Source organism: Pteropus vampyrus, unplaced genomic scaffold (assembly GCF_000151845.1).
Source record: "Pteropus vampyrus isolate Shadow unplaced genomic scaffold, Pvam_2.0 Scaffold85, whole genome shotgun sequence".
NCBI classification, from domain to species: domain Eukaryota; kingdom Metazoa; phylum Chordata; class Mammalia; order Chiroptera; family Pteropodidae; genus Pteropus; species Pteropus vampyrus.
Window position 1 is genome coordinate 4,092,081 of NW_011888866.1, and position 25,327 is coordinate 4,117,407.

Here is a 25,327-nt window from a genome sequence, read left to right on the forward strand (position 1 = left end):
CTGCTACTAATAGCACTAGGTTTGTATAAGTCTTTCCTCTTCTGCTTGAAGATCTGGGCAACGTATGACTGCTGCGATCTCATTTTGGATGCGTTCTATGGTGAGAAAGACAGGTACCTTGCAACCTCTGGGGAAATGAGAAGAAAGAGAAAGGGAAAGACCTACCCCACCTCACTACATTTAAGGGTGAAGAAATGCCTGCTAATCACAAACTAGGACACACAGGCCTCCTCTTTCTTTGGGTACCTCTCTCACCTAAGCTCTGCTGAGGCTTCCTGGTTTACACAGACTTGGGGATAGGGCCCTATAGGTTTAAATTAATTGCAGAGCTGACTGCTGAGTGCTATGCTCCAGGGAGTAAATATATATTTTTTAATATTTACTCTTTTGAGAGGCACTATCTGTACCAGGGTTTTTAAATATGTGCCATTGGATGCACTTCCGGTCAGGTATTAACTTTCCACAAAAATTTTTTATTATGCTAATTAAAAACTTCCCTGAGCCTCAGTTGACCTATCTGTGAAATGAAAAAGATGTTTTTCACTTTTTTTTTACTGCTCTGGAGTCAGTTACCATGAAGTACTAGAGCTGTAGAGAAGGGAATGACACAAATTCAAGTCGTTATTGTGATCACAATTGTTTTAGGTGAGAGGAGGAGGAAGGGAATTCCAATAAATGTTCTTATCGTTCCATTAAATTTATCTTTTATATATTTACATTGTTTTCATTTGTTTGCTTTTTGTGAAGAAATAGAATTTTGCCTTCATAATGACTATTAAGTAAAATAATAAAAATAAATATCATGTACAGTCCTGTCTCCATAATTGGGAGTTGTAATACTTTTTTTTAAAAGATTGCTTTTATGAGAGGTATAGGTTTTTAATCCTTTCTCCATAAAAATGCATTTATTAATTGATCGATATGTTCTTCATTGTATATAATAGATAAAATTTACATTATGTTTGTATACGTTACAGTTGCCAGATAAAATTCAGGCTGCCCAGTTAAATTTGAACTTCAGATGAACAATATATTGGTATCTGAAATTCAAATGTAACTGGGCATCCTGTATTTTATCTGCTGCATCTAGCAACTCACACACAGGTGCATCCTCCAATTATTTATTTCTATTGATCGCTAATCGACAGTTAAGCAAAACTGAGGGGCCAAGTGTGTACTGTTGTTGAAGTCACACTTTCTCCCAGAGACAGAAACGAGAAGTTTTAGTTCCGTGCTACTGTGATCTCAAAGATCAGGCAGCTTTCCTGGGAAGATTTTCAAAATCTATTATCAATGTAATCATCATGAAAATATTTGACGAGAACACTGCATCACGCTGTATAATAACTTTAAGTAGAAAAGTCAAAGTAGTGGTATTTTCATCAGGCCTTTGGATGTCAGGAGAAAATAGTTCCACACTCAGCGAATATAGATAGGTCTGTTTTGGGCTGTGTTAAATCCAGTTGCGTGGAGGTTCTGAATAATCAGGAGTGACAGCATAAGCACTTTCTCTTCAAAGTGATTTTACAGGAAGCATTATTTTCTAAGGAAAGTACACATATAGCTCTCATAATGCTGAAAGAGCACTAATGTATCAACTTATTGGTGCTGGTGTCATGAGCTGCAGTTGCAGATTGTATTTAGATTTTAAACTTCACTCACTTGCTGTTGTGGAAGTTCCCTTTTCATGATCAAGCTTATTTCAAAAAATTCTGCAACACTTTTTTAGTCCCCATGTGAGTGAGCCTTCAAGGCTCTTTGCAGAAGGTTCTAACTTCACTTTGCGAAGCCAACTCAAACATGATGAAAAACAATAGTTTAATTTTCCTCAATAAAAAGGAAAAAAAAAGAATTTGAGTTGGGCTATGTAATTTCAGCTTCCCTAAATAAATCCTTTGGAAAGTTGTGGGGGGAACAAGTGTGTGATTTTGGTCTTGGCACACAACTTTGGAACTAACTTTTAAAATAAAAAATGTCTACCATGGATTTTCATAAAGGATTTCTTCCCTGTACTATTTGTTCCACAGCTAAGTAATAGGTCTGATGTGGGTGCCAAATTTTTCAACAACTTTTACTTTCCAGAGGAGGGTTAAATAGATCTCTTAATAACTTGAAAGAAAAAAATTTCAAGGTTTACCACAGTTCTTAGTCACAGGCTAAAATTTTTAAGAGTTCTATAACTTTGAGCCTATTTAGTCTCAAGAATATCCCCCAAGAAGAATGAAGCAAAAAGAGTTCAGAATGGAGAACTTTTGAAACAGAGATAGTACTGTTTTCACTGAAGCATACGTTCATGTTATCTTTATGTGGTCTTATGTGCCAAATCTTGCTTAGTTCCATTCTTCACCTGTTCTCTGTAAATCATCTTGGAAACATCAAGTGTGCTGACTCACAAATCTCCTGTTTTCATATAGTATGTGTTCCTTTTGGTGCCATTTATAGAGAAGCTGTAGTCATTCTTCTGACCTTAATGTGTACAGAGAGATAGGTACATTTTGTGGATGTATTTTCCCTCACCATTAAAAGTTATGCTTCATGTGAGCAGGAAGAGTCATTTTCATTAAAAAGTAAACACAGAATCAATCCCCATAGCAAATTAATTGCCCTGTTGTGCAGCTCACTCTGGTTTGAGTAGGTTGGCATCATTCTCTTGTGCCTTAAATCTTCCCTGCTCTGCCTAGAAACATGATCATCTTCCCTATTTAAAATAAAAAATAAGAATCTTCTCTCTCCCTGTTTAATTACTACCCATGCTGCTTCTTTTTACCACAGAACTTCTTAAACCAGTAGGTGATGCTCACGGTCCCTATCATTCATGGTTGCGTTAACCTGGGATAGGTCCTGAGACGCTGCCATGTAAGATTAAGACTAATCTTGCCTTCACATCACCATTGAACAAAATGTGTTTCTTAGTATACTGTGAATGATGTACATTGCAAGAAACACGGACAGCACACTTTCTTACCTTTGTCATTATTTCGTCTCTTCTAGGTATCTCAGTAACGAAGAAGACACATACATGTAAGTAATGCATTTTTTTTCTTGTCCCAAGTTTTCTGAAGAGTTGGAATTCGCATATGTCTGGCTGCTGTGACCCTTCAAGTATTAACTAATGTTTCAGCTGTGATCCATGGTCAACAGAGGTCATACTTTTCTACCTGTAGTGGTTGGAAGTGGTACATTTCCACCTGTTTGTACTGAGTGTGTGTTAAAGAGAGTCTAGCCATATTCTGATGAATCTAGTGTTTAAGCCATTAAGCTGTAGAAAAATCATACAATCTAGCCTGGAGGATCAATTAATTACTTACTGGTCACCCCTACTCTGGATCCTTCTTAGAAGAGTGGGTATGTTTCTAGGAAACATTACCTTGATTACTTTTAAACTTTGGTCTCCTTTTCCTCACCACTAGTTCATGATTTAGGCCGTCTTGTACTTGTGTCTGTGGAGTAGAGATACCGACTGGAAATAGAGGCGCTGTTGTTCAACCATGAGTGTGGCCTACAAGGGCCCTGGTTAATGGCATCGGTAGTTTGATGTGGAAATGTGTGCTGGATTTATACTCTGTATTCATTCCCACTTCTCAGGTTTAACTGCTTTCATCAATTGCCTTCATTCAAACTGTACCATAAGTTTACAAACTCACGTCAATGTAAAGTGTTGTGATTTGCAATCTGAGCAATGATGTTTGACTGTGCTTTGAACCTCAGGATGAAACTAATATGTCATTGATGCAGGCAGCCAATTTTCATTGTACTTGACTAGCATATTTAGACTTTGAATTAATAGTGTCATTAGAATTTGATAACTATTTTAGACCACAAATATGTGCTACCTATGAGAGGTGGTTGGGCATCCTTCTAAGGCAAGCAGTGGAATATTTATGGCACAATGTAGGGTTGACAAAGACATGTCCCCAAAATTTTCCTAATTACACTTTAATATTTTTTTATTTCATGTGAAACATTTGGGGGAAAAAAATCTGTGTAATATCAAAGTAGTTTATCTTGTGCCTCAGTTGATTCTTGAAACCTGCTCTTGGGTTTGTCTGTCTGTCTATCTGTATTTGTAGTAAACAAACAAAAAAACAAAACAAAACAAAATTTAAACACCAAATTTGATGGTTGCCTGACTTTTAGGGCCCAGTCTTGCCGTCTCTCCACGTGGCTCTCCCATGGGCTTCAATGGAATGTTTGTTTGAGGAAAGATGAAAAGATCAGGCCTGTAATGGACACATAATCAGGATAGCACCTCCATCTTTCAGTGCACAGTTCCCGTTGGCTGTCCCTCCATCAGGGTAGTCTGTGGCCCTTAGCTTTTTGGGGGTTGTTTTGTCGTCGTCGTTGTTGTTGTTCTTGCTGTTGTCGGTGCATAATTGAGCTCATGATGACTGAGAGATTGACAGTACAGGAGACTGAAGTCCTCTGTATATCCGCAGGGCAGGCATGGTACAGAGCGCTTCCTTGCACAGCCTTGCCCATGAGCTCGTCCCTGGCCTGGAGGGACCCACTCTAGAGGTGGTAAGTAATTCAGTCTTTCTGCTAGCTCAGTCCTGGGCCTCTCCTGAACAGGGGCGGATGATTGTGCCTACTGTTTATGGTAGTTTGGGGTATGGACTCCTAGCCACCTGGCAGTATACAGAAAGCCACTGACCACTGGCATTATGACTTAGCTCTTGGATAAGTAGACAAAACCACTAGTTCAACTCCATTAGATACAAAGAGTATCCCTCAACTAATGAGACAGAGACCATAGACGTTCATTAATATATAGGCTGTCCATCTATAAGGACCTTCAAGGAATTGTCATCCCTGAGAATAATTTCATTGGTCTGTTGCAGAAATAATAACCTGTGGTTGGATTTAAATTCATGGAAGGATTTAGGTGACAGCATGAGAATGGTGGCTAGTGAGGAAAAACTGGATTTCCACTAAGAGGCAATATAACCAGGTTGGCTTTGCAGGAAGGCTTAACTAACTTCATTATCTGTATACTTGCTTTAAAACGAAATCAAGATATAGCAGAGTAGGTGAATTTTTATTGCCTTCCCAACTAGGAAAATGAGCAGGAAAATTCTTATACATTAAGCACTAAGTAAATGTAGAAAAGCTCCCTTTATGTAATCCAAATATTAAATTGACAGAAAGATTTAAATCAGAAGTCATCCTGGTTTTTTGGTTGATGTTTACTTTCATGATTTGGGGGAGGAGCCAAAATAAAATGGCCCAGTCAAACTGGGAAGAATAGCACCTATAGACAGTTGACACAAAACTTTGCACATGCCAAGAAGAAATTGAATTGTCCAAGTTAGTGAAAGTTTTATGCCACTTGAACACAGAGGTTGTTTTTGTCACCAAGCTCAGCAGACAGCCCATCTTATTTCTGATCTTAGCATCTCTATAGGGCCCACAACTTGTGAGGAGGAAGAAAATCAACCAGTGCTTTCCCTAATAACAGTAATCCAAATGACTTCTTTAGCATCTGTCGGATTTTTCTTGAAAACTGAACTGTCCTAACTTGCCTATAAGTTTTCTCAAGACATTAAATTCCAGCTCTTCTTAAATCATCTTGACATCTGTTCTTCAAAAAGTTTCACTACCAGCGAAGTGTGTGAATTCATTTTTGTACTGTTTCATGACTTCCATTTTTAGCCAGGGTTCTAGAAACCTTGGTCAAGGCTTGACTACATAATCATTGACAGCTGAAGTCACTCCACATTAGCGCTTTCGACCTGGGTTTCCTAACTGCTCTCACAGAGAGGTTGTTCAATTTACAAATTAACATGTACAGTTGCAGAAAATATTATCAGACCAGCTCACAGGTACACCAGTCTGAGGTGCAAGAACTACAAAATGAACCTGAATAGTTGTGACACATGATAATATTTTAGGCCACCTTATTATCTGGAATGCACAGGTATGGCTTGTTTATTAAAAAAAAAAAGTTTGGGTGGGTTGAGCCAGAAATTTTCAGGAAAGGAAATCTGATTGTTAGCTTCAGAGGAATCCACAAGCATGGTATTTGGAGAACTCAGATTCTCCTGAGTTCCTGAGAAGAGAACAAACACTTTTAGTGTTTGTCATTAACTTTACTTGACCAGTGGGGAAAGGCAAAGCTTTGAGGCTTCCAGCACAAAGTCATCATGCCCCAATTAGTCAAGGAATTCTTACATTTTTGATTCTTCAGTTGTTGATAGGAAATGTTGCTGTTGGTTTTTGGTGTGTGAACATAAAGGGGAGTTTTTACTTGTGAGACAGGAACATACTAGAGAAATTTTGCCCTGTGGTATAGAATTTCAATTTAATTTTTGTGGCGATTATATAGCACCTGTATTTAGTTGAACACTTTCAAGATTGCTTTCGCCCTGGCGTTCCACAAGTTTGTTCTGATCTCTTTCCTGCTGAAATAGTACCATGTGGATAAGTATCTTTTTCTTGGAATCAGCTGCTGTCTTGGTTTTTATCATTTGCCAAAGACAACTGGTCGTTTGCTCTGACTTCTTAATTTAATTGTCTTGGATAGTTCTGCATTCACTAAAATGTTAAAATATGACAAATATGGAGGTGAAAAATGCAACACATCATCTTAGCTACGTCCATCTACTAGGAAGTTTAGCATCATAAAGTCAAACCCTAGGGATTATATCAACCAGCTACCACATCTCAGACTTAAAAGATACCTGTGAGCCCCTGGATTGCTTCCAGAGGCAACAAACCATTGTCACTTCTGTTCTCACCCTTGTTTATATTCCTTATTCTTCTTGTGTAAGTCTGTTTTGCTTGCTTTCTTCTACGTTCAGGCACTTACAAACATGTAAAAACTATAGGTTACTCAGTAAGCAGTCAGGATAATGTGTGAGTTTATCCAATTTAATGTCACTTTTCCCCCAATAAATAACAGAAGAAAATATGCTTTCGAACCCTCCAAAATATTTTAATTTTAACACAAATTGCCATTGAAAGGTAATTTAGTACATTTCCAAATGTTTGGCTACAACAGGCCAATACCTAAAATATAAAATTAAAACACCATATTATTTATAAAGAGATTTAGTTCTCAATAGTAAAAATATTTTAGAACAAATCGGAGTAGTTTTTTGAGAAATAATTCTTTGTATATGTAAAAGGAAAAAGTGTTTATTGCAATCATTTAAAGTGGAATAGGTTAATGTATTCACTTTTCACCCCTAGAGACTTGGCTTTGAATTTGACTTAGAGAAAATTAGTTTTGAGGCCTCCGCCCCCTCTCCTTAGGCATTTGTTGATATCACAAAACCAACCCAACAATTTGTCACAAATGTTGCCATTTACTCAGGAGATCCAAGAACTAGAATAACCTTATTTTCTCGCATTCCTTTCCTTTCCTTGAGGCATTCCTTTTGATTTTAGACTCTTAGCAACCCCAAATTTGGGGCTCACCCACATTATTTTCACAGTCCAGGAAAACTCAGGAACCATTCTTGGCAAAGCTAATGGAAGGTGCTTTGGTTATATAGTTAATGGGTTGCTGTGACAACCCATGTGACTCATGGTGTGACTCACAGCAATTATAATTTCAAGTGCTGGCAGGGTGTTTCATTAGGACAGACCTGAGAAGAAGCCACACTGAAGTTCTTTAAGTAGACTTTCATCTATATCCTATGTGCCCACTAATGAACAGTCAGGAAAAGGGGTAACCTAGTACTCACAAAGTAGCCGGAGGATTCATTTCTTAGCTTGCTAAGGCCACTGGCCATCTCGGACATTAAGCTTGCTGAAGATGGGACATGACCAAAATACAGGTGTTGGCCTCTTAGACAGCTAACCAATGGACAACCGGTTATTGAGGAACTACTACGTGCTGTCAGGTTCTTTACCCTCAAGGAGCTTACAGACTAAATTAAAGGTGGAGACTGGTGGGGAGTGGGGGTGGACACTTAGTCATGGAAAACAAATGCCAAGGGTATCATTTCAGCTCACGACTGGAAAGCAGACTAAGCTGGAAGTGTGAGAGAGGAGAAAAGAATTAGAGAAACCATCCAGGACTCTGATATTGTGATCCAAGCATCCAAGCAATAAAGGGAAAGGGGAAGATTTAACCATAAGTGCTAGAAAATGATCCCTCCTGCTCATCTCCATCCGTTATCACCCAGAGTGATACCTCTTTAGTCCCTTTGAGGCCAACCAGCCCAAGGAAGTAAAACTCCCCCTGTACTGTCTGGAAACGTTTTGCCTGGTTTAGACTTGGCCTGTGTGACTAGAGCCAAGCCCTCCTGAGCTTAACAGGATTTCTCTGTCTCATTATATTAAGATATAAATTAGACTGCCTTGGCCCTGCCAGTCTGTTCTTCCAAGGTAGAAGATTCGCATAGTATTAAAACCCACAGTTTATGATGAGAATCTGTAAATTCCATTTTTTAAAAAGGAATCTTTAGCTAAGTGTTTCCATCAGAACATCCAGTTGATTCAAGTTTGCTCTGTTCATAGAACTCAGATTTATGAATTGAATTTGGACAAAAAGTGTGTGTGTTCCCATTTCATAACAAGGGTTCAAAAAGGTGTATTGAGATGATGAATGGCTCTTTAAAATCTGTGATCACTACTACCGGAAAGAAAACAAAAGTGCCTAGCCAACCAGGTACTGGTGTGTACTCGATAGATTTATTATATATTTAATAAAACTCTTCCACATGGTTGGATTGATCTTTAAAGAAAGGTTGGATGTCTGATATTTCAGACATTATGCTTAATGCTTTATATGCATTATATCATTTAATCTTCTCATCAGTTCTATGAGCTTTGTCCAGTATGTGTACCCCCATTTTAGATAAGAAAACTAATCTGGGCGATCGTTAACTTAGAGAAGTAAAAAAATTTACAAACTCATCCAGCTGATAATGGGCAGAGCCAGGACTCAAAATAAAGTAGATTGTCTCCTGTATGCACATAAGTGCCACATCATTATCTCCAATATCAACATTAGGTAATAGTTATGGAGCACTTACTGAGTGCTAGGTGCTTTTCTAAGCACTTTATGAGTGTTAATTTATTTAATCTTTACCATAATCTTGTGAGGTACGTAATTTCTACTATCCCTACTCTGTAGATGAAAACTGAGGCCAAAGGTCTGACAACTAGTTAGTACAAGGTGGAGCCAGGATTTAAAGCCAATCCACAGAGCCTAAACACTTCTGCTTTGACGAACTTCTTTACTTAGAGTGGTCCTTCCATTCTACAAGATAGGAAGAAAGCCAACTATAACACCATCATTCCTACAATTGACTTTTACTTCATGACTATTTTACCTATAAAGACTTCTAAGTTTGGCAAACCAACAATATAACCTAATTCATCAAAGAACCGGCATCCACTTAACGTCATTGTTCATAGAATTCAACTGAGTCCGTAAAAAAAAAAAAAATAGTTCAAAGTGGTTACTTTTGCTTCTAAGGCAGTTATGTTCCGTTCCTCACACTAGCAGTAATGAACATTTCTCACAGCATGAACCCATCTTCCACCTTAACAAAGCCTTTAATGTACATTAATGACATTTATAATAAATTCGTGCATTATTCTTTTGTCAGACCAACACGGTAATTCATTGCCCCGATGAGGTAGGATGATTCAGGATACTGTGGTTTTCCTGAAACCTAACCAAAAACAAACAAAACCATGAAAGCTCAAAGAATGCCTAGGGAACTGAAATATATATCAAAAGGATACATAAAAGAATTAAATATCTAGGTTTTGCGTATGCTTAAGCATACCTGAATTTAAGACCAGATTTACAATTACATCAGCTTCTCTTTATTGGGATCTGGAGGCAAAGGAATAAAAGCTTAGGAGAAGCAGAGGTGCTGATGTGTTTGAAATTTGAAGCAAGTTATTGCTTTACATTTACTTTCCTTATAAATTAATTGAAACTTTTTACACTAATTTTATCAACTACACCACCAGGAAGTTACTGTATTTGTAGTCACATGGTCTTTTTCATTATAATTGATGTCCATATTTGCACATTATAGTGACTAAGGTTTCATTTCCAAGCTATTCAATTATGCTTTTTCCTTTGACTACCCAACATTCCTTCCAGTAGAATGTTCTTCACTCCACCTCTGGGGAAACATTTTTCCTATGTGGGAGTGATAGAGCTTTCCCTGTTTTACTTTGTTCATCTCCTAGGCATTCATTCCTAATGTCTTAAATAATTAACAGCCACGCATAATAATGAGAAGGCATATTGAAGAGCAGAAAATGCTAGAATGTACAAGATTAAGGTTTGGACTCAGTGAAAGAAACTTCATCCATCGATCCTTTTTTTCTTTTTTTTTTTTTTTAATTTATTTTTTGGAGGAGAGAGGAAGGAGGTTATATGGTAGATAATCCAGATACCTATAATACAGGGATCTAAAGAAAGAAAGCTGGAAAGCAGACCACAGCCAATCCCTGTAGAAAGAGAATCAGGCAGGGAGTCAGATTTTATTAGCTTAATATTTCTGACCTCTGCTCTGTGCCTAGCCCCATCTTAGACACGATGTTGTATAGAAAATTTAACTCATAATCCTTACTCTCCAATGGTTTTATCTGCATCTAAAGAGAAAGGACAGACCCACTTGAAGAACTTTCAATAATGAAATAATTGCAGGAAAATGCAGGGCTGTGATTCAAGGTGGATTGTCTGTATGAGCTGGGAACACTAGTGGTGAGCTGAGCTTGATCTGGAAGGGTAGGGAGGATTAGATATGATGAGGCAGATCAGCGAAGAGCTTGGGGAATGATAGCGTCAACCTGTTTGACTAGAGTAGAGTATTAACAAGGAAAAGACAAGACGCGAAGAACAGAGATAAGATTTTAGTTTTATCTCATAACCAATGGGGAGCCACAGAATGTGTGTGAAAAATACAGCAACCTGTAAACAATTCTTTTTATTGCCACTGTCACTTAGTGAGTGTTATATGAGTCAGATGTTCCATACTTCAGTCTCTTCTCTGAACTCAGACAAAATTCTTATCCTTGGCTAGAGGTTCTTCTCTGGCCTTTCCACTAATCTAACTGTGTAGAAAAAAAAGTGCTCATTGAGCAGGTAAGATCTAGTCCAGAAAAAGAAGGGTGTTCTGCTTATTAAAGAAAGAGAGTGTTTCACTTTTTCTCCATCTCCCTGGTTTTAAGGTCTAATTGTAAGACCAGTTCTTGCAATTTCATTAAAATCAGAGGAACGAAACCGAGCAGTGAAACTCAAAAAGTACATATGCACTTTGAATTGCGTGGCTAATGGCTCTCCTTGCTTTCCTTCATCCGCACTGCTAATCAGCTAGAGGTACTGTAATACACTCGAAACCTGTATCTTTCCGATGCTTTTTCACTCAGCCACACATAGCTTTATAAAATTTGAACCCCAGATTTCAAATCTTGCTCACACTTTAGGTAGGCCAAGTAAACTGCAGTGATGATTATTTTCTCATCAGCACAAAGAATCGTTTCCCCTCACAGAACTGAACAATCCAGTAAGAGGATAATTATACTTCCTTTTCTCTTTGTTGGTGTTTCTTAATTTTCCAAGAATGGGTTTCTGTTCTTTCACTTAAAGAACACTAAGGTCCAGGCAAGGCATTTTCATTGGCTGCACATTCATAAAAGTCTTCAGGATATAATGAACCACATCACGTTAATTTATCTGTCTCTCTTACACCATGTCTTTTTGTGTCGACGAAACTGAAAATTCACTTTCCCTGACCAAGTTGGGGCGTCGGGATAATTGACTGTTACCAGTCTGTGCTGTTAGTAGACGAGATAACAGCAGTGCCCCTAGAGAACAGGTGAAAACTAAACTCTGTCCCCCGAGGCCAATGAAATATCTGTTTGGTCCCCTGTGTGAAACTTCCTAATAACTTAACTGGGCAGCCTCTGGGTCCCTGGAGGGTTTCTCCACAAGAGTATTCCCTCTCTTTGTTAAGATTGCTTATTAAAAATGATTTTATAATGAAGTTGCCTCAAATAGCAGCTCTTTTCCTGGTTGTCCTTGAAGCTGTGGTGAAGAATCTTAGAGACAACTGTCTAGGGTTTTCCTCCTTGTTAAAAACTTCTCTGTTACCACTGTTACTCTTGATTTTTAAGGAGACAAAGTCTAACTGACACAAGTCCCACTCTGGTTGATAATGTTGCTTAAAACTCTGTGCAAGGCATTATTGGTAGTCTAGCTCGTCATTCGGGGCTCGGGCATCGAATTGATCTACATGGATTGAAAACATTTAAGTCTGCGGTGGGAACGAGCCTGTCAGGCTTCCCGTGGAGAGTGGGGGCCAGGGAGTACTATTGCTAACTCTGCTCCTGATTCCATCAAAACAGTGATTTTCAATTATTTTATCTCTTTGGCCCTAGATTTATCCTATCTGCAAACTCTCTGCTTTCCTGCCACAAGGGTCTGTCATGAAGAGGAATCAAATAATAAAAAATGAGTGTTGCACTCTTTGCTATCCGTGCGCACTGCATAAATTCAAAGACTTCTAATAGAGGGAGGCAAGTAAAAGGGAAAAAAATCAGTTTTCCTATTGTTCACATCATCGGCTTGGCTTTTAGGCTTGAAAAGGATTTTAATATGCTAGTGTATTTAACATAAAAAAATGATAGAGCAGTTGTCAGCAATACTCACCACTGGAAACATCTAGTTCAGACTTGGTCTCTCAGTGACCTGGCAACTCAGGAAACAACAAACCATATAAAGCTGTTGGTGACAGATTTAACTTGAAATATTTTTCTAACTTTAAGGCTTATCAGGCAGTAAATCTGCCAAGCTGAGTACTCAAGATGCGGCTTGGCACTCCTTTTGCTTTGCTGCGTGACGATAGCAGAACACCAGTGGTAAGAGGGACCACTGTGAATCCTTCAGTAGAGAGATCAGAGTCTCGTCTAGTGGTGCTAAGAATTCCTGTGTGCCAAGCTTGTGCTCAGAACATGCCTCGGCTAAATTCCGATCTCTGAGACCAGGTATGTTAGAAAATACTACCTTTACATGCAGCAGTTCCTGCACCCCTCCCTCAAATAAAAAAAGAAGAATAACTATCGACTCCTCTGGAATTCCACTGTCAGTAGGATTTCCTTATTCTGCCTCCTTAACAACCTTTTAGGCTTTTCCAGTGCCTGAGGAGTCTAAACTTTTTAATGCAGCACTCATGGCCCTTCACAATCTGGCCTTAATCTTTCCACTGCTTTTTCCTTCCTTGACTTCTATTTATGCTGGCAGTTTTTGCCATCCTCAGTGACCAGTGCCTAGAAGATTCTGTGCATGGGCATACCTCAGTGCCTTTGCTCCTCCTATGTCTTGTTTGTCCTGGAATGTCTTTCGCCAGGTCCTGCACCTGTAGAAGTCTTACTGCTCCACCAAAGGCCGACACAAATTGCACAGTTTTCTGACCCGACACTCTGCTTGCACATTTTAGGCTAGGGAAAAATAATAACTTTTTCTTTGTTAACAACTATAAGGAAGAACAGAGATTTATTGTTTGAAACTTTATTGTGAGATTTGTACTGTATTAGTGGGAACTGATACTACAACCCAAAGGGCTTCTTGATGTCTGGCAATTTACCATCCATATTTTGAGGCTTAGTTTCAGGACTGCTTGCTTTAAAGTTTCCCTTAGGCGTTTGTAAGATTTAAGTCAGAATCTCATTTAAAAGGTTTAAAAATACTTGTATATCATTCTAAAGATGAAGAACGTGTTGTTTTTCCGAGCGACCTCTTAAACACCATTTGTTAGCATTATCAATACAGAATTTTATAAACCAGATAAACAAGTTTATAGAGTAAAAAAGAAAGAGACATTTTCAGTTACCACCATCACCTATTTAAATGCAAAGGAGAAAACTACCTACTACAGAAAAGAATTGGCCAGTCTTCAAGAATGGACAGTACATTCTACCAAGGGAAATACCTTGTATTTGTCCGGTCTGTAGAGGAAAAGTGATCCTTATATGTTAAACAATTTGGGAAGTATATGTTCTGATAATCCTAGATTACTCACTGAATCTTAAGGGAAATTCTGGAAAGAAATGACATTTATTTGTTTAAGGTCAGTACATATGGCATTGCTAAATTTGCCTAATCTGGAATGTAAGTATGTTTCCTTAACTTAGCAGGAACCAATCATATCAAAACTGTTGCCACTTCATAAGTAGCTGCACATAACCATGGTTTTTGTCTTTTTTTTGTGGACTCCTCTGTCTCTTAAGCTTATGCGCAGCTTCTTCACTACTTTTATTTGTAACTTTTTCGTGAGTCAAAACAAGAGGAGCAAAATTATCCCCAGCAGTATCAATTCCTTTAGTGGAAACCTTACTTATAAATGAGAGGATGAGATGTGACCCAATAAAAGAATCTATTTTTATTTTAATTTTAATTTATTTCCTGGTGGCCTTTTATGCCTCCTTAGGCGATGACCTAACCAATTCTATCTTTCACCGTGATTTTTTATTTCCAAGGTCAAAAAGCATTTTGGAATTATTATAATAGGAGAATAAATGTCCTTTGCCTCTAATGCAAGGTCCATTTCTTCATATGAAATTTAAATCCTAGATTTCTCAGCTTCACAATAATTCTTCTCTCATTAGGCATCTATTAGCAAGCTAAATGAGAACAGGATGAATTAAGAAGATCTTTTGGGACTCTGAAGTTGATTTTTGATCGAAACATCACCTCTTATTGCTTCTTTCATCCCTTTTCTTTCTCAGATGGGGGTCTTTAATAACACAGCGAGAGGAGCTATCTTCATTTTGTGCTGCAGCTTCACACAGCAAAGTGCAATCAAAGTAGAAACTGTCCTAGAAGGCAGCTCAACCTATGGTTTTTCAGGTTGAAAAAGGAAAAACGGTTACACCATCACACATACATACAAACCACCTTCCCCCTCTACCCCCCTCAAAAAAAAAAAAAAGAGTTCTGACAGATATCTCTAAATCAAAGAACTTTCCATGGCCTGATTTGTGTAAGTTACCTAACCCTGCATATAATTGGGGTGATTTGAGAGACGGGATAATGTTCTCATTTTCATTATGGGAGCCACTGGGAGATAGTATCATTTAGAAGAATATGTTTTTATTGCCCTAAATTGCTTTACCTGAGATTCTATTGATGTTTCTCTTAAGTTAGATTTCTAATGAATAAAATGACCAATATGGGTCCCATTCTCACAGACTCTCCTAGTGCTTAAGCTACTCTTTAAGGATCAGTGAGCTTTTATTCATTCTATCCCAGAGTGTCACTTATAAGGAAAAATTCTAGAGGATTGGGTTAATATGCTCCTGAAATATGAAATATGAAAGAGCCAACTTCTAACATTCTGCATGTGGCGGAAGGGTCTTCATTCTCTCTATGACTCATCTATATTAATATAACAGTAAAACCTCATCATAAAGTGTCTTGTATGATCCCCATTAAGTGAGCTCACCTTGCAATGCCAGACTCAGAAAACTTCTGAAATCAACCTGTTGGCATAAAGACTAGGCTGGGTCTGCTTCACATTGAATGAAGTTCTACCATATTCTCATTTCAAATTCATCATTATTCCTAATTTGTCACTTCCACTAAAGTATCTTTGAATAAATGGATATCTTAGATTGAGTTCTCCAGAGAGTAGACTTTGAGACTTTGAGATTTATACACAGAAAGTTGATTGAGAAGTGCTCTTAGGAGCAACACCTACAACGGGTGAAGGAAGCTGAATTGGGCAGGAGAAATTGAACTGTCATCAGTTGCAGCCTGAGTTCCCTAGATGCCTCAGAGAGGTCAGAAACAGGAATAGCCCTTGAAAAAGGTCCCAAATTGAGGCAAGGGAGCTGGATGTTTTACCATGCATCAACTAGCCACTGGGTGCCAGCTGCCCCCAGGGAAGGTCATAATCTTGGACAGGGCATCTCCGTTTAGTTAAAGGCAAGTCTCAGGCACAAGCTGCTGACAGGCAACACTCCAGGCCCCAAAGGAAACAAGGACCTCAATCCTGAAGGGAAGGACTTCAGTGGCATTCCACAGTATCATTACGGGGGGTAAGAGGGGTTGTAAGATGGACATTAAATTAACTTTTGTGAGAAACATATTTTCTTTATTTGAAACGACACACACTTTATTGCTTAGCTAGGATTTAAGCTAATAAAATACATGCTTGGCCTCAGCATTATAGTATACCAGAATTGCAAATGCTGAAGAAAAAAAAAAAATTTTTCTGTTGAATAAGGTTCTTCATTAGAATTTCTGGTCCTGGATATGTGCATTATAAATCATATGTGTGTACAATTCCATATAATGTTTTATTTTTCCACACATGGACATTCCAGAGAGTTAACACATTTTTCTCAATCAAAAAAATAAATAACACATTTCCAACTCTTTGGGCCCATGTGAAATGAATTCACATAGGAACAAAGAGAATGCTTGCAAGAGGGACTAGTTATACATATTACATGTTACCAGATTTTGACAGTCTGCTACTGTCTTATAATTGAGATACAGTATCCGAAATATTTTTCAGAGTTTATTTACGTACATGATAAGTCTCTCTTTTTAGTGGTGTATGGGACTCCATCCTCACTTGCAAGTGAGCTCAAAATTAAGTTGGAGATTAAGTGGTGGCTGTCCAAATGAGACCATTATGAGCCTATAATCCCACTCCCCAACTGCTGTCATAGAAGAAAAAGCTTCTCGGTAGTAATTAGAGATAAAGTACAGAAAGAATTTTAGTTTCATTTCTCAAAATCTCGATGTAATCTCTCATTTAGTGAAATTAGACTTCAATTTTGCTTCTAAGAATGAGAAATCCCACATGAGAAGATCAATCTAAACTGTCTTCATAAAGTATTCTATGGAGGGAAAAAGCTAAGTGTTTCTACTCTTTGCACTTTGGTTCAAAGTACATCTCCCCAACGCCAACACCAATACTTTAAAGCCCCAAATTCTGTGTGTGTGTGTGTGTTTCTGAGATTTTCACAGTTCAGAATACCCCTATTCCCTCCAGAACCAGCAGCTTGAAACACCTTGCAGATATGAACACGGGCTTTCCATTTTCACAGATGCTGAAGGTTGAGTCAAATATGTGAACCTGTAGAGCTCAGGTGGAGTCAGGGTTTATTTAAATGGAATTCAGTTTCATAGCTTTCCAGGGTTTAGTTTCTGCGTGTCTGCCTTGGAAAACAGGGGCCCTTTGAGATTGATAGTGAAGTTCATTCATATTCTTCTTTCCCTTATTCAAAGAGAATTAATAGATTAGAGAAACCCTTTACCTGGTCTAAAAGCTTCCATGGTTCCAACAGCTACCTGGGAAAATCCCCAGCCATTATTTTGGAGATCCCTGTGCCTGAGACCTTGTGAAAGACATTCGGAAGCTGCCCATGGATGTCAATGGCAGCTCGATCAGTTGGTCCTGGGTATTACCATAATAATTACAAGGTCCTGACAGATAGCAGCTTTTCGAGTGGCAAAATCATTGAGAGGGCAGTGTCCAGTAACTCACTCTTGGGAGAGGAATCCCATGTATGCTATATCAAGTAACTCATCTAAATTTGCCATTTCACAGAATACGTCTGACCCATCCCATCCGATTACATGCATTGTGCAACCACTCTTCTTTACAACATATGCTGATAGTTAGTGCAAATTATAGTGATTTTTTTTTTTTAATGTATAAAGGTAGCTAATGAGCTGAAATGTAAAGTAATTGCTATTTGCAATGGACAGGAGGAATCTGCTCCTTAATTTTTTCCTGGAAAAAAAAATAACTCTATATTTTTTTTTTTTATTGCCAGAATCTTAGTGAGTGATTCACATTACTGTCAATTACACGCCCTTATTATGTATTACAGCCACCAGGCAGCTGTCCAGGAAAACACAAGTCTGAAAATGCTTCTGTTTTAAGAAAATTAAATTCATGGTTGCTCCTCCTGTGGGCATGTGCAGCAGGCAGGAAGCCTCCACTTTCTTGCCAAGGAAAGGGATAAGGCCTTGCCTACTTTATCTGGATTAAATAGCCACTCTGACATCTTGAGATCTTGATACCAGTGCCCAGATGCAGGGCCTGGTTTGGGTTTCTAAATCGTCTTATTTTTTGTTGTTGTTTCTATGAGTGTTACAAAACAGACCGATGTTATAAAACAGTATTTCTAGTTATGAGTCACAGCAGCGCCTGTGTGTTAGTAGAGAGGCCTCATGGAGGCTGAATGGAGAAACTGTTCACTTTCTTCTTTCCTAAAAGTCGGAGTCTGCGACAGTTTAGAGCTCTTAGTCCTATTTACAAAGCTGGCCTCATTGTCGCCTTGTTCAGCCTAAAGCCCCTTTTTTGAAGTGGGGAAGAAGCTGCAAATAAAAATGTTCCATTTGCTATTAGGCTGCTATACAGTCTAGGAAATTCAGCTATTATATGGGTAGAATAAAGGCTGCTGGGATTGTTAGATGTTTTTTCTTCCTGGGAATGTTATAAACAAAATATCTTTAAAAAATGTAGTTAAAGTTGCCTAAATCATGTATTCCTTTGAGAAAACTATGAGAATTACTTGATATTTTTCCAGTTCTGAGACTTTAACTACATTTGTATCTGATTCATAGACTCAGACCTTTCAAATAATGAAATATTTAGTAGCGATGAAATTGGCCTTCACATTTTTTTGTGTTCCAGAGACATTGTGTCTAAGTAACGTTTGCATCTAAAAAAAATATTTAAAAGACAAAGGACTGAGAATAGGGTGAAATCAGTTTCACCTCTGCCCTTGTTTAAGATGCTGATTCAAGCCAAAAAAACTGAAAAAAAAAAAGTGTTTTTAGATGACTGATGAAATTTGAATACGGGCTGATAGTACTAAGGAATTATTTTTTAAATATTGTCAAATGTAATAATGGCGTGATACTGGTTTTTTTTTTTTTAATGTCAGTTAAAGATGAAAACTAAAGTTATGGGTGAAATGATAAGATATCTGAGATTTACTTTAAAATGCTTCAGAAAATAAGTATATTGGGGTGGGCCTGGGAAGAGGTGAAACCAGAATGGCGAAATATTGTTTTACCAGGGGAGGGGGAAGAGTTTATGAGGTGTGTTATACTATTCGATTTTTGCATAAGGTTGAAATTTTTTAATAGGTTCACTTTCTTTACCTTCTTGTTAACTGATTTATAAGATGATTATTTTTACGTCGGAGGTTTGACCACCTTGGAAAATTAGTACTTAATGAGAAAGATGTGACACCGATGAGCATATCAAATTTAGGAAGTTGATAGTGATCTCTTAGACTACATAATATCCATACATTGCTATAAAAATTATGCATTAATTGTTAGCATACATGTACAAAAAATTTACCTTTTTATAATTAGGTTCCCTCACCTTCATTTCAGCTAGGAAAAAGGTAGGAGCATTAGTTGCTCTTGTTTTTAAGTTTTTTCAATGTTATGGTCATAAAGGCCCAGACGTGGAGAGGACCAGATAGTTAATCTGGTGGCCCCACCTCCCATAGTCTAGATGAGGACGTTTCTCAGGGAGGTATAAAATGTCTTGTTCAAAGTCAGTGCCACTTGCCTTTACAGAAATGGAAGCAAGACTGGCACCCTTTGAAACCAGTACCCTTTTTGATTCTCTCATGCTACCTCAATCTCGTCCTTTAAAATACTCATTAACAATCTACTCTCTAGGGATCAAAGCAGTTTTCTAAATCCAGACCAGTGACAGTGTGTCAGATGTTCATTCCAAGTAGTGTGGCCCCAAATTATCTTTTCTTTTATTGAACACCATTTCCAAGTTGTGCGATAAGTCCCAGAAGTGATCCTTTTTAATTCTTTTCTTGTTAATGCTCTGCAGTAGGTTTGCAGTGTGTTCTTCCTCCTCTGGCTTCCATACACCTTCTGTCAGGGACAGGTCAATATACTCAAGTGACAATCTAGGCTGACGGGAGGATACCCTTGGCCAGGTGATTCCACAAGGGCCATCAGCCACTTCTATAAGGCCTTTCCCAAGACCTTTAGTAGTTTAAGCCGAAATTTCAAATGTCACAATTAAAATAGGGACATTATTCTCCAGATGGAAAAATGGATCCTGTTCAGCGTTTGTGGTCGAAATCTCTTAAGTGCAAACTTCTCTGCTAAACTTTATCTTCTTTATAGCCTTACTTAATAGCAGCTCATTGAGATAAAGTAGAGGATCAAAGTGGAGTGTATAAAATAATTTTTACCCAGTCTTTTCAAGAGTTTTACAAAGAGCACGCCTCTGGGTCCTAAAAACAGTATTATAAAAAGAGATGGAAAATAGAAATAGAGATGGGACTTTGTCCTGTTGGTGCGGTCTGTGGGGAGAGCAGCCGAAGGGTTTGGCGCTCTCTCCTACCCATTGCTCATAACTTGGGATTCTCTTATCTGTCAGATGCCCAAGAAATATAGATTTCATGTATTCATTCAGGAACCCTCCTGACTTTACTGACCTCCTAATATGGAGAAGACATGAAGGATAGAGAGAGAAAAGATTGGCTCCATCAGCGCCGCCACCACCACCACCCCCTTTTTTTTAGAGGATGTAGAAATACAGAGAGAAAAGTACACAGATGCATAATCTAAGTGCCTTGGATATAAGTGCTAAGGAATGACATAAGATCTGCTTCTCACTGGGGCTTCTGGAAATCACCTTGGATAAAGATCTGGCCAATAGTATAACAGCATGAAGGACGAGCTGAGAGAACATTCCAGATGGAGGTACATGCGGTAGAAAAGCGTGGTTATCTGTCTTTGTCCACGGTGTACTTAATCCTGAGGATTTGGAAAACTCATTTCATCTTTTCTTTTTTCCCTCAAATTATACCTTCCAAAAGACATCTACTTAACTTAGAACTCACAATAAGAATCCTGTAGAAGGGTCTGTGATTGGACAAATGAAAACAAAGAAGTACTTGGTTTCTATTTCAGATTCACAAAAAGTTTTCAAAGGGTCCCCACTCTGGCTCAGCTTCTCCAGAATTGGCTCTGTTATTAATATCGGCAGGTTTATTTCTTTTCTGAGCCTTCAAATGGAGCATAATCTGACTGAAGGGGTAACTATTCTAGTCTTCCAGGGGCAAAAGAATCAGTTTCCCTTGGTTTTGTTCATTGAAATATGGTTCGTTCCATTGTCCAGAACTGATGGTGGATCTTTGTCATAGAGGGGCCCGTTTCCTCTGGGGGTTGGCAGAAGCATCATACGCTACATTTAAGCCCACTAAGATGCCCATATCCAAAATGAGAAGAGAGGGAGAGGAAGGTGGGGAAGAGAAGAAGAGGAGGAAGAGAATGAGAAATAGGAAATGCACAGGTAGCTTGGGAGGTGATCCAGGGGCTTCTTTCATGAGCCAACCTCCAACCTGGCAATTCGTAGACAAGGCCTTTTATTTGTTCAGGAAACTCTAGAGATTTGTGGTTTCTAATATTCACAGTGCTATGTGCCAACCCACAAAGCCAATTCTGCAAGCAAGTAGGGCTGCCGACACATGACCCATATTTCTCACAAATCCCACTATTCAATGGTCTTTCTCTTCTTCTAATTATACCCAAAAGAGAGTCTCTAGTGGGTAATAATCTCTCTTTACGAATGCTTTGTACTTGGGTTCCAAACCAAGACCTTTCCTCTATCACAGCTTGAGCGTGTTATTTTTATTTTAGAGCCAGCCACGAAGAGGAGAGAGCCTCTTGGCCTCCTGGGGTGGTGGTCAATGGATTTATCCTTTACTCTTCCTTCCTTCTTGACCCAGTGCCTCATTTGGTTTGGCTTGCCTGGGCAGATGGAGAGACACCTGCCCAAATCTCATCCAATGCTCATTGTGTGGTCTGGCTCAGTTGTTTACTTTTCAAATCAGATATTCACATAGCATTTGTGGTGAAATCCTTAACTAAGTTATAGTCCAAGTACTGGGTTTAGAGGAATCTTGAAAAAAAGGAAGAATTTCACTATTTTACAAGTTTGATTATTATTGTAAAAAATGGAAAAAATAATATTGAGATCAGTGATTTAAAAATTCCTTTTTAATCTATCCCTCTAGTATAGAGTTTATCCTTGTTTACTTTGTGTCAGAATTGTTTATATACATGTGTTATCTTCCCTGCTAGGGTGGAAACACTTGAAGGGCAAGATTGGTGTCCATTTTTGTGTGCCTCAAGAACTCCTTGTACCATCAGCTAATGAAACAAGGTGGATGGAAATGCACATTGAATTCAGGACTCAGAAGGCCTGAGCCCTAGTCCTGAGTCTTCTGTTTCCCAGCCAGTGTGATGTGGGAAACTCCATCTGGGCCTTAGTTTTCCTCATCTGCGAAGTGAGGAAGCAGGACTAGATAATCCCCAGGGTCTCTCTCTTCCTAAATTATGATTCCAAGAGTCAACCAGATCTTGAATTAGGAGAACTGGAGTTACTTTCAGTCTTTATCTTTAATTTTTTTCTGTTCCTATATCTCAAAAATGAATCACATAAATTTCTCCATTTTGGTAGAAGGTATTGCTTTTACCTCTATGATAAATCTAAAAGAATCTTGAATGAGAAGTTACTGTAAATCACGAATATAACCATTAAGTGTTAAGTTCCTTAGGGGAACTATTTTTCAATCAGCTAGAATGACTTAATTTATTATTCTTTAAACTAAAAGACTTGCAAAAATTGGGCAAGCAAGGGGGTCTCAGAAAAGGTAAGATATATTGCTGTGGTCTGCAGTCCCTGTGCCCAAAATACATGCAGCATATTGACAGGTATGTGTGTCTGTGGCTGAGATTGGAGGGTGATCTTTTTTCCCTTGCTCTTCTTTAGTTTATATGAGTAAAATCTGATTAAAATTAACTTCTCCAGGGAGGCAGAAAAGGCAGAGATGGTAGAAGATTGACTTCTACTATAGAAAGATTTGGGAAGGGGATGAGAGGGTCACGTTTATACACTGGGTCTGAATATCATTCATTCTATCATTTCCTTGTCAAGTGTTTATTATATAACAAACATTCTTCAAGGTGCTGGTATTTGCTAGTTGTATTATACAGTAAGGGTGCTGCCTCTTCTTCCTTCCCCATCTCCTTGATGCTTTGAGTCCCTGGAAGCACTAAATAGGTGTTCTTAAAGCAATTGGCCTCTAAATGCTGTTTATCATACCCTATGGTCACTTCTACCTGCTGCCAGGAAAGAGCTTGCTAGCCTTGAAGTTCAGGCTAATACAAAGCTGCCTAAACACTGGGCAGTCTCATCATGTAGAACTAGATAATCATACACCCAGCTGAGCCTTAAAAAAAATGTTCTTCTCATCCTTAGAAATAGCGACTTTTATAAACCAAAAAGTGTTGCCATGATTTGGGTACATTCCATTTTCATGAGTTCCTTTCTTTACATTTTCAATTCATTCAGTAAACATTAATTTTTAAGTCCATATTATATGTCAAGCACAAGTCAGGACATAAGAGATGCAATAAATGATAAATAAGTTTATTAGTTTCCTGTTGCTTCTGTAACAAATTACCATAAATTTGGGACCTATTCTCTTAAAGTTCTGGATGTCAGAAGTTTGAAATTAGTTTCACTGGGCTAAAATCAGGATGTTAGTGGGGCTAGTTCATTTGAGAGGCTCTAGAGGGAAGTTTGCTTCCCGATTTTTCCAACTTTAGAGCAACCTGTATTCCTTGCCTCATGGCCCCTTCCTCCATCTTCAAAGCCAGCAACATAGCATCTTCTGCTCTCTTTCGCTCTATCTCTCTTCTTTCATAGTCATATCACCTTCCATGTCTTTGACTCTCTTGCCTACCTCTTATAAGGACCCTCGTGATTACATTGAGCCCACCAGGATAATCCAGAATAACCTCCCCATCTCAAGATCCTTAACTTAATCACATCTGCATAGTCCCTTTGCCATCTAAAATAACACAGTCACAGGTTCCAGTATTCAGATGTAGCTGTCTTTGGGAAAGAACAGGCATTTTTCACCCCACTACAGCAAAGTACATAGCATTCCTAATCTCAAAATGCTTAGGTTCCAGTTGCCTAGCAAGGAAAAAGTGGGGTAGGTTTTTTGCTTGTTTGCTTGTCTGCTTGTTTGTTTTTGATGCTTTATTCCAGCCATGTCGTTTCAGCGGAAATAAATTTGTAAAATAGAATATGGACAAAATGTCTGTTCAATTAAAATTATGTTAAGGTAAAAAGTAAAGCTTCCTCTTATAAAACTCTACCTTGAAAACAGAACATTAACTATGTCATCAAACATTTTAGGGTACTCATCTAAACTGTGGCATTATCCATATTTCAGTATGAATATATTGAGATCTTTATTTGCAAGGGAAGAAATAAGTCTTCTCTGTCCTTAGCCTGTGAGAAACTTTTGTCGACAAGTCTTTATTCAGCTGCTCCTTTGATTTAAATGACAGACTTTCTAAATCCCAGCTATCCAAAGAAGCAGCTTTTATGGGAGAGGAAGAGCAGCCACTTCATCTTAAGTGTTGGCTACAAAGGTTGGCAGTCTCCTGGTAGAATTCATGCACTTGTAGAGATTTTAATTGTCCCTAAAGTTCTTTGTAGTTATGAACATTCAAACAGGAAAAACGATGCCCTAGGATATCTGAAACATGAATTATAACATTAGGCAAATAAGAGCACCAACTTGGAGAGGGAGGAATCTGGCCACGAACAGCAAGAAATATAATATCAGAGGCAAAAATAAAAATTTTTAAAAAAAAAAAGGAGAAAGAGAGACAGGGTGGCTAAAATAGGGCCCGAGAGGCAGATACAATCAGAGTCTGCACTGAAAGTTACCGAAAGAGGACAGTGTCATGAAAAGTCCAGAAGCCTCGGAGGCATCATCAGGGGGTCAGCTTCCACCTCCACCACCACCTGGGGGGAACGTGGCTGTGTGAAGCCTGTTTAATCTTTCTGAGCTTCATCTGCAAAATGGGGATAGCAGTCCAATAGCTGCCCCCCTTCTCTATGGTTTTGTTTTCTGTGGTTTTAGTTACCTGAGGTCGACTACGGTGCAAAAATATTAAATGAAAAATTCCAGAAATAAACAATTCGTAAGTTTTAAATTGCATGCCATTCTGAGTAGTGTGATGAAATCTCAGCCATCCAGCTCCATCCTGGGACGTGAATCATCCCTTTGTCCAGCATATCCACACTGCAGTCACTGTTCGCCTGTTAGTCACTTAGTAGCCGTCTTGGTTATCAGATCGACTGCAATGGTATCACAGTACTTGTGTTCAAGTCTCCCTTATTTTACTGAATAATGGCCTCAAAGCACAAGAGTAGTGATGCTGGCAATCCAGAAATACCAAAGAGAAGCTGTAAAGTACTTCCTTTAACTGAAGGGGCACTGTATTTTGTGTGTCTGTGTGTGAGTGTATATATAC

At 38.5% G+C, this 25,327-nt stretch overlaps 1 protein-coding gene across 2 annotated transcripts in view; it reads left to right on the forward strand.

Annotated features, from left to right (window-relative positions):
• RORA (RAR related orphan receptor A) overlaps window positions 1-25,327 on the forward strand; it is a 683,527-nt gene that overhangs the window by 517,888 nt on the left and 140,312 nt on the right. For both annotated transcript variants that reach the window (XM_023532539.1, XM_023532540.1), the window contains exon 2: window positions 2,992-3,021. In XM_023532539.1, coding sequence (XP_023388307.1) covers window positions 2,992-3,021 — 30 coding nt within the window. The remainder of the gene's footprint in view (window positions 1-2,991; window positions 3,022-25,327) is intronic.